Consider the following 8,303-nt stretch of genomic DNA (forward strand, 5'->3'; position numbering starts at 1 on the left):
TTACTTGTTCCTAAAGAGAGGGAGGATAGCCGGGCGGTGGTGGCGCACGCCTTTAATCCCAGCACTCGGGAGGCAGAGCCAGGCGGATCTCTGTGAGTTCGAGGCCGGCCTGGGCTACCAAGTTAGCTCCAGGAAAGGCGCAAAACTACGCAGAGAAACCCTGTCTCGAAAAAACCAAAAAAAAAAAAGAGAGGGAGGATAAGCAAGGCAGAACTTCCCCAGCACTATGGAAAGTGCGGTGAGGCGAGGCTTTGGGCTAATCTTGACTGGGGTGTTGGCAGCTTACGTCAGGAGGTATGAACTGCTGTTCCTGAGATCTTGACTTCCTCGAGTTACCCTCTGACCTCCACGCACGTGCGTGGCATAAGTTATTCCTCCCATTCACAAAAAATACAAACAGATCTAGTGATCTTTATGTGTGCTCAACAATCTCTTCATAAGTCATGTATTATTAAGATATAAAATACAAAGTGAATCCACTCAAAAGACATGTTCATCAGAAAAAAAAAGCTTTATTGAAAATATTTAAAGCTGACATGATGGTACACACCCTTAATCTCAGTGCTTCAGAGACAGAGTTTGAGGCCAGCCTGATCTACTTAGTAAGTTCTAGGCCAGCCAGAGCTACAAAGTGAGACCCTGTCTCAAGAACTAAGAAAATAGTGAGGAGATAGACCAAGTTCATGACCTGGACAGTTGAATTTCACAGAGACGCCAGTTTTCACCAAGCTGTGCCAGCTGTTAGGTTCCACTGATTACTTCAGTGGAATTACAATGGAGAATGCATTTTATTAGTCAAATCTGAAGAACTGGTCCTCAGATAGGTATGGAAGAGTAAGGGCTCCTAGTGAGTGATTCCCACTAAGTAGAAAAAAATGACGGGGGGGGGGGGGGCCGCGCGGGGTTTGGTTGTGGTGTATTCAGAGCTCCATGTGGAAGAGTACCATACCACAACATGCAGTAATTCGAGCACATCTCATAAGAGTGAAAAGGCGAGCCACAGAAGAATAAACTTGGTATGAGTTCATTCATATACAACCAAAGCATACAGAGTCAATACAAGCACATGTAACATGCCACTCATCTCCTACCAGGAAGGGCGCAGTGGGGACTTCAAGTTGTTTTCCCAGACAAGCTGTGGTGAGGGTTCCAAGGAACCTTTCATATCTCAAATAAAAACACATGAAAATTCAATATTCTGCAGGCTGAGGGGGAACACAGAAGAGGACACCAGATCTGCCAAGGCCACACACAGCACCAAGTGTTCCTAATGTCTTTCTAAAGCAACAGAGCATGTTGAGGGACAAAAAATGACTTCTAGGAGTACAGGCCAAGCCTGTCAGGAGGGTAGGCTCCTGAGGATTCGGCATATGACTGTCTGCAGACGACGGCCAACATTTTCTTGCTTAGCTCTATTTCTGATCCAGCCCCCGAGTCCTACCTTGGCTGTTGCCCCTGAGATCCAGAACTTCCCTGGTCCAGTCTGTCCTCATCACCCTACCACCATATCCCAGATACCACCACATCCCAGATACCACCACATCCCAGAAGGGTGGCTGCAGGGGTGGATGAGATCTCAGGAACAGCAGTTCATACCTCCTGACATAAACTGCCAACACCCCAGCCAAGATTAGCCCAAAGCCTCATCTCACCTTTCAGAGTGCTGGGGAAGTTCTGCCTTGCTTATCCTCCCTCTCTTTAGGAACAAGTAACTTTAATTTTTAATTCTCTGCTAAGACAAACAAGCTCCCAGTCTCTGTCATGTTTCAAAACATTGTCAGGCTCTTTGGGATACTGACATCTATCTTCTTTCCCCTTATAAATTTATATTATTTTTCCTTCTCTATTTTAGAGAGTCTAAAGGCAAACAGAGAACTGGGGTGCTGAAGCCTGCCATGTTTAGTTTTTACTATATTTACATCAGATGCTGAAAGCTGGGTGTGTTGATTCCCCACACCTGCATTCCCAGGGATTGGAAGTCGGAGGCAGGCGGTTTGCTGTTGAGTTCCAGGGAAGCCTGGGTTACATAGCAAGTTCCAGGCCAGCCTGGAATACTAAATGAGACCCTGTCTCAATAATAATAATAATAATAGATTTTTAAAGCAAAAAAGGGGCAGGAGAGATGGCTTAGTGGTTAAGAGTGTATATTACTCTTGCAGAGGACCCAAGTTTAGTTTCCAGTACCCACATCAAGTGGCTCACAACAGCCTATAAGTCTAGCTACAGAGGATTCAATGCCCTCTTCTGGTCTCCATGGGCACCCCCATATACATGACTGTGCATGTGTTAAAGCACACTCATGTGCCCAGACAGACATACACAAAAATAAATATTAAAACCATCTTTCACAGGCTCTGGAACACCTGGAAGCTGGTTGGTTTTACCTTGATGTTTCTCTTACTTCAGCCATGAAAAGTAAAGCAGATTAAAAGACCTGGGTTTAACTCTAACCTCTTGGGCCAGGCATGGTGGTGAATGTTTTAATTGTAGCACTCAGAAAGCAGGAGCAAGGGGCTGGAGAGATGGCTCAGCAGTTAAGAGCACAGGTTGCTCTTTCAGAGGTCCTGAGTTCAATTCCCAGCAACCACATGGTGGCTCACAACCATCTCTAGGGGGGATCTGATGCCCTCTTCTGGCATAAATGCATACAGGCAATTAGAGCACTCATCCATAAAATAAATAAATAAAAGATCTTAAATAAAAAAAGAAAGAAAGAAAGCAGGAGCAAGTCAGTTGTGGTGATGCATGCCTTTAATCCCAGCACTTGGGAGGCAGAGGCAGAGGCAGGATCATCTCTGAGTTTGAAGCCAGCTTAGTCTACAAAGTAAGTTCTAGGACAGCCAAGGCTACAAAGAGAAACCCTGTCTTGAAATTAAAAAAAAAAAAAAAAAAAAAAAAAAGGTAAAAGCAGAAGCAGGTGGATTCCCTTGAACAAGGTCTACATTTCTACCCCACAATCTTGTCACATGGTCTAGCAGGGCTTTATGTTTCTGACAGAACAAGATCCTAACCCTGGCCCCACATACAGGTGAGCTACAAGAGCTTCCTTGACACCCCTGCTGCAGAGATGTGTCCACGGAGTGCTATCCTCTAGGGCACACTGGGCTTCTCCCTGCCTGGATCCCACCACACCCTTCCAAGGCCCGTTAGGATCTCATGCCTTCAGTGGTCTCCAGGCCTGACAACCATGGGAACTAGAAAACAACAAGCAAAACAACGTGAGGGACAGGAACCCAGCAAAGATGGAGGAGGCCAAGAAGCAGGTGGGCATGGTAGAGGGGCAGACAGGCAAGCCAAGTAGACCCCTTGCCAAACCCTACCACCACCACCAAAAGGGGCAGGGTTGCAGTGTCTGAACTCTCCATGTGGAAGAGCCCGCACTGGGCAGGTCCAAGGAGGGAGCTAGAGCTGCCCACTAGAGGCATGAAAGGCCAACCTGGCCTTCCTCCTGTGGCTGGCATGAAGTTGAAAGCAAGTTCCCAGCACTCTCCTCTGCTCCCTTCCTCCCTATTCAGTTCTGGCTCTACCTGGACTCAGGAAGCCACAAGACCCATATCAGCTGGTGTCTGGAAAGTGATCCCATCTCCAGGCAAAGGGGAAGCCAGGAAAGGCCAGAACCAGACTAGGGCCCAGCGCGGACCCAGGGCTGCCTGCAGGTTGTGACAGGTGCCCAGGTCATAGGAGTGCTGACCCCGAGCCCACTCCCAGGTGGTCTGGCCCCGCAGCAGGAGCATCCCATGGAAAAGCAGTCCAGCACCACACAGAAGTGCACCTGCCACACATGTGTCCACCACAAAAGCTAAGGCGAACTGGGCCAGAGACACTTTGCCTGTGGAGAGAAAACAGAAAGGGTCTCAGGGCTTTTCGCTGGCCTTCCCAAACCCGAATCCTGCCTTCCTCCCACCCAAGAAGTGGGACTCATTCCTCCATTCTGTAAATTCCGTTACTCAGTTACACCTGGGATCTGTGTTACATGGGAAAGTGTAGCATCTTTTACCATCTTGGCCTCAGCAGGCAGCTAGTTCCTGCTGAATTGACCACCAGAGGCCATGAAACATTGTGCTAAGTGAAAGAAGCCAGGCATAAAGGGCTTGTGGGATGTGCTTTCTGTGAGCTGCCTTAAATGGGCCAACACATGCACAGAAAGTAGACTAATGATTGTCAGGGCTTGAGGGGATTTAGGAAGTCACACGAGGGCTGTTTACTGGTCACAGCATTGTTCTATGGAATGAAAATGTTCTGAAATATGTGGTAATGATTGCACTGCACTATATACTAAATACAGATATTTAGTATGTTTAGAATACTAAAATCTACTGAATTGTAGACTTCCAAATGACTGACGTGATGTGTTTTGTATCAGTAAAAGAGTACTTGGTCTGAGGAAATGGCTCATTCAATGAACTGCTTGCCTTGCAAGCATGAGACCCTGAGTTCAGATCCTCAGGACCCCCATACAAATCTGGATGCGGTGCCATATGCCTGTAATTCCAGCGATGATAGGATGGGAGGCAGAGACAGGTGGATCTCTGCAGCCTATTGGCTGGCTGGCCTGGCCTACTTGTCAAAGTCCCAGGCCAATGAGAGACTCTGTCTCAAACAGAAAGTGGAAGGTACCCAAGGTTGTTTTCTGACCTTCACATGTTCCTGCGCGCGCGTGCGCGCGTGCACGCGCGCGCACACACACACACACCAAACCATGGCAGAAATGCTGTACAAAAAATACTAAGGATAGAGGGAATAGACTTAATCTATTTTGATAAAAGGAGAAGAGAACATCTTGTCATGGAGAGACTCTTAGGAGACAGTGTCAATGGCCTGGCAGTTTAAGAAATCCTGTTGCCCAGCAGATCTGTGTGCAGAAGAAACCTGAAGGGGGGCAGGCTTGGTGAGCAGCTGGACATGCCAGAGTGTGTGGAGGAAGAGGGGAGGTCTTCTCCACTCAATACAGGACACAGAGTCTGTGGAGAGCAGACAAAACGGAGATCAAAGGGGAAGACAGAGGTGGAACTATCCAAGTCTGAGCTCTAGGTGAGGCCAAAGGCAAAACACGTCAAGAACACAGTGCTGGAAGCTCCTGAGCCTGAGAGGTTCCCTGAAAGCAAGAAGATAGCTGGATTTCCTAGAGACAGAGCCTGGCTTGTACCACTCGAGGAGGAAGGGCAGAGGAGAGGCCAGGTGGGAGCAGGAGAGGCAGCAGGCAGGAGAAGCAGCTGTGAGCCTACACAAGGAGGAGGCTAAATAAGGAGAAGGACTATAGAAGGTAAGGGAACCCCAAGAAAGCCAATGAAGACAGCTGGGGCACAGGAAGAGGCGTGGACAAAACAATCAGAGGCCTCCAGCAAGGGGGGGCATCAGCTTCCGAAAGCCGTGGGCCCTCCAGCCCGCCGGGGGAGTTGAACACAGGAACACTGTTGTTCTCTGTTTCTGAGACAAGGTCCCAAAATAAACAGCCCAGGCTCACCTTAAGCTCTATATGTAACCCAGGTTGGCCACAAATCTCAGTGTTCCCACCAACCCGAGCTTCAAATGGAGAACAAGGTGAACCTAGCCGTGAACATGACATCATGTGGATCTGGAAGCTCTTAATAGCCAGGGGAAGGAAGAGAGCTCAGATGCTTGAGAGAAAGGCAGGAGAAAGGTGGAAATGAAGGGCGTGAGGCAGGCACAGTGCAGACGGCGCAGGGAAGATGAACAGAACCGGGGAGAAAGGGCAGAGGGTGGAGGGCACAAAGAGGGACCCCAATGGGGTGACACGTTCTGGGTTCTGACGGGAGGCAGGAGTGAGCACATGCCTGCAGCCTCATCAGTGCTTGTGAAGCTGAGGAAGAGGATCGTGAGTTCGAAGCCAGCCTGGGCTACACAGCAAGATTGTGTAGAAAAGAAAGAAGGGAGGGAGGGAGAGAGGGGGGGAGGGACAGCAAAGTAAGTCATCTGGGCATGGATAGGGCTGTTAACAGTTTTGGGGGTTTTGGTTTCAACAGGTCCCAGGTTTGAGAGGCTGGGAGCCCGAGTCAGTGAGAGGGAACTGTGAGGCTATAATGGCCGCAGAAAGGCACCTAGCCTCGGAAAACACAGAACCATGGAGAAATGTATAGAAGAGCCTGTAAAGGAAACCAGTATGAGCACCTCAGTGGCTTCCAGAGGCTGGGGGACAGAGGACTTAGGCCCATCTCCCCTAAGATAACCCTTAGCACCCCAACAACCCATGGACTCTCATACTAGCCTTTCCTCTTCTGTAGCAAGCTCTGGGACGCTTGATTCTGGGGCTAGAACTCGGCTCGTCTTGGAGCCCCATGTAAATCACTTCACACTCAGCTATGCAGGAGGCTTCCCTCTCTCCTTAACTGACAGGGACTCCAGAATATTGCCCAAGAGAACCAGCTGGACACGCCCCCTCCCAGGGGCGGGGGCCTTGCTCCCCAGCACAGCGCAAGGTTCAGAAAGCTCCCCACCTGTGAGTAGCATGAGCCAGGGCAACAGGAGGAGAGCCACCGTGTAGAGGGCCGAGTGAGCCCGCAGCAGGGCTGACAGAGCAGGGCTTAGCAGCGCCGAGACGTGGAGCAGGACCCCAGCCGCGTGAAGCAGCAGGCACAGGAAGGGCCGGTAGTTGTGGAAGCCCACACAGCGGCCCAGGAGGCGGCAGTGGTGGTCACGACGCAGGATGCACACGCGGCAGGCAGAGCAGTGCCCACTGCGCGGCGGCACCTGGCTTTGGCACTGGTAACAGTAACTGCAGAGGCAGGGGAGGGGGAATAACCGCGTGTTAGTGCCCCCAACAGCTCTCAGTGCCCCAGGCCATGCCCAACCTCAGCCCCAGAGACCATCCTGGGGAAGCAGGAACAGCCACTGTCCTTGCCAGGCACCTCCAACTCTAGCCTTGCAGGTCTGAGGTGGCTACCTCCTGTGACATTCCCACTGAAAAACAAAGTTTTCAATGGCTTGGAAGTGCTTCCGCCCCTAACACCTCTTTCCCTCTCTCCACTCCAGCCACTGCCCTGGTGGTTCTGGAGTATTCTGGACACACAGTGGCTTCTGCCTTTTTGTGGTCCTGCTTCCTCCTTCCAGAAACCAGTTCAAAAGTTCCCAAGTGGCTAACTTCACTACTTCTTTGAACAAATGTCTCAGTGAGGTCCACCTTGACCACTTATTTATTTTAATGTTTTAGTTTTTATTTGCAAATGGATGAGTTAGTCTTAATATATTTGCAGATGCTGTGGCTTTTTGGTAAAATGTGAATGAATTAAATCAAGCTAATTAACAAATCCACCACCTAAAATTCTTGTGCTGAAAATTGACCACGTATTTAAAACTGAAACTTTGGGCTGGGGAGATGGTTCAGTGGTTAAGGCATTTGCTACACAGGTCTCACAACCTGTTCCGTTGCCAGAACCCACATGCTAGGAGAGAACTCCTGAAAGTTGTCCTCCGACCTCCACATGCGCGCCTGGACTAGGACACACGTCATAAATACAAACAAAAATAACTGAAACGCATGCTCCTCGCCTTTTTTACACTGACCTATTTTTTTCACGCCATCTTTTATCGTCCATCTTATGCAATTTGCTTATTCATTGAGCTTGTAATTTATTATCTGCCCCTTCGGCCTCTGAAATCAACTCCAGGAGGTCGGACACTGTTTTTACTTGAGTCCCCGGAACATTGCCTGATCAGTATCTGAATGGGTAAGGAGCTAGCGGATGGCAGGTTCTAAAGGAGTTCTTTGGCTCTAACAACCCGAATACTAACGTCATCTGGTTGCTGACAACTCAAGCCCTGGGGCCTCTCTTGGTCCCAGGCCCCCCACCCCCACCCTGCTTCTGCCCGCAGACCCCGGTGCCCGACACTCACGCCCAACCCTGGCCCAGGCCGCGGCCAGCCAGCATCACGCCCCGAATGCTGGGATCGGAGCGCAGGAAGAGTCCCACGTTGCCCAACAGGTTAAGAAGCTGATAAGCAGCCAGCGCCAGTTGCAAAGCCCGGGCCAGGGGTCCCAGCGGGGGCGGCCCGGGTCCCAGCACCATCACGTAAGCCAGCTCCAATACCACGGCTGCAGCCCACAGCGCGGTGAGCACCAGTGGCAACCGCGCGGGCGCTCCTTCTGCACCCCGAGCCGCCCAGGGCTCCCCCATGGTTCCGACCCACCCGCTGTCGGACCCCTGGGATCCCACCGCTTCCGTATTGGGGAGGGCATAGCAGCGGACGGATGTCTGTCACGACCAATGGGAGCTCTGCGGGGTGCGTTGCGCGTTACAGTCACAGGGCGGAGCCACAGATACAGAGAAGTGATTGGCTAACAGATC

General features: G+C 50.5%; 1 protein-coding gene across 1 annotated transcript; it reads right to left on the minus strand.

Moving 5' to 3' along the window:
* Positions 1-2,880: 2,880 nt before the first annotated feature.
* Zdhhc24 (zinc finger DHHC-type containing 24) lies at positions 2,881-8,184 on the minus strand. The gene is made up of 3 exons (XM_028892857.1): positions 7,852-8,184; positions 6,456-6,733; positions 2,881-3,829 (listed from the first exon to the last, which is right to left on the minus strand). Exons 1-3 carry the CDS (start codon positions 8,130-8,132, stop codon positions 3,534-3,536), a joined length of 855 nt encoding a protein of 284 aa, XP_028748690.1. The 5' UTR covers positions 8,133-8,184; the 3' UTR covers positions 2,881-3,533.
* Between the last annotated feature and the right edge of the window lie 119 nt (positions 8,185-8,303).

Source organism: Peromyscus leucopus, chromosome 1, assembly GCF_004664715.2.
Source record: "Peromyscus leucopus breed LL Stock chromosome 1, UCI_PerLeu_2.1, whole genome shotgun sequence".
In the NCBI taxonomy this organism is placed as follows: Eukaryota; Metazoa; Chordata; class Mammalia; order Rodentia; family Cricetidae; genus Peromyscus; species Peromyscus leucopus.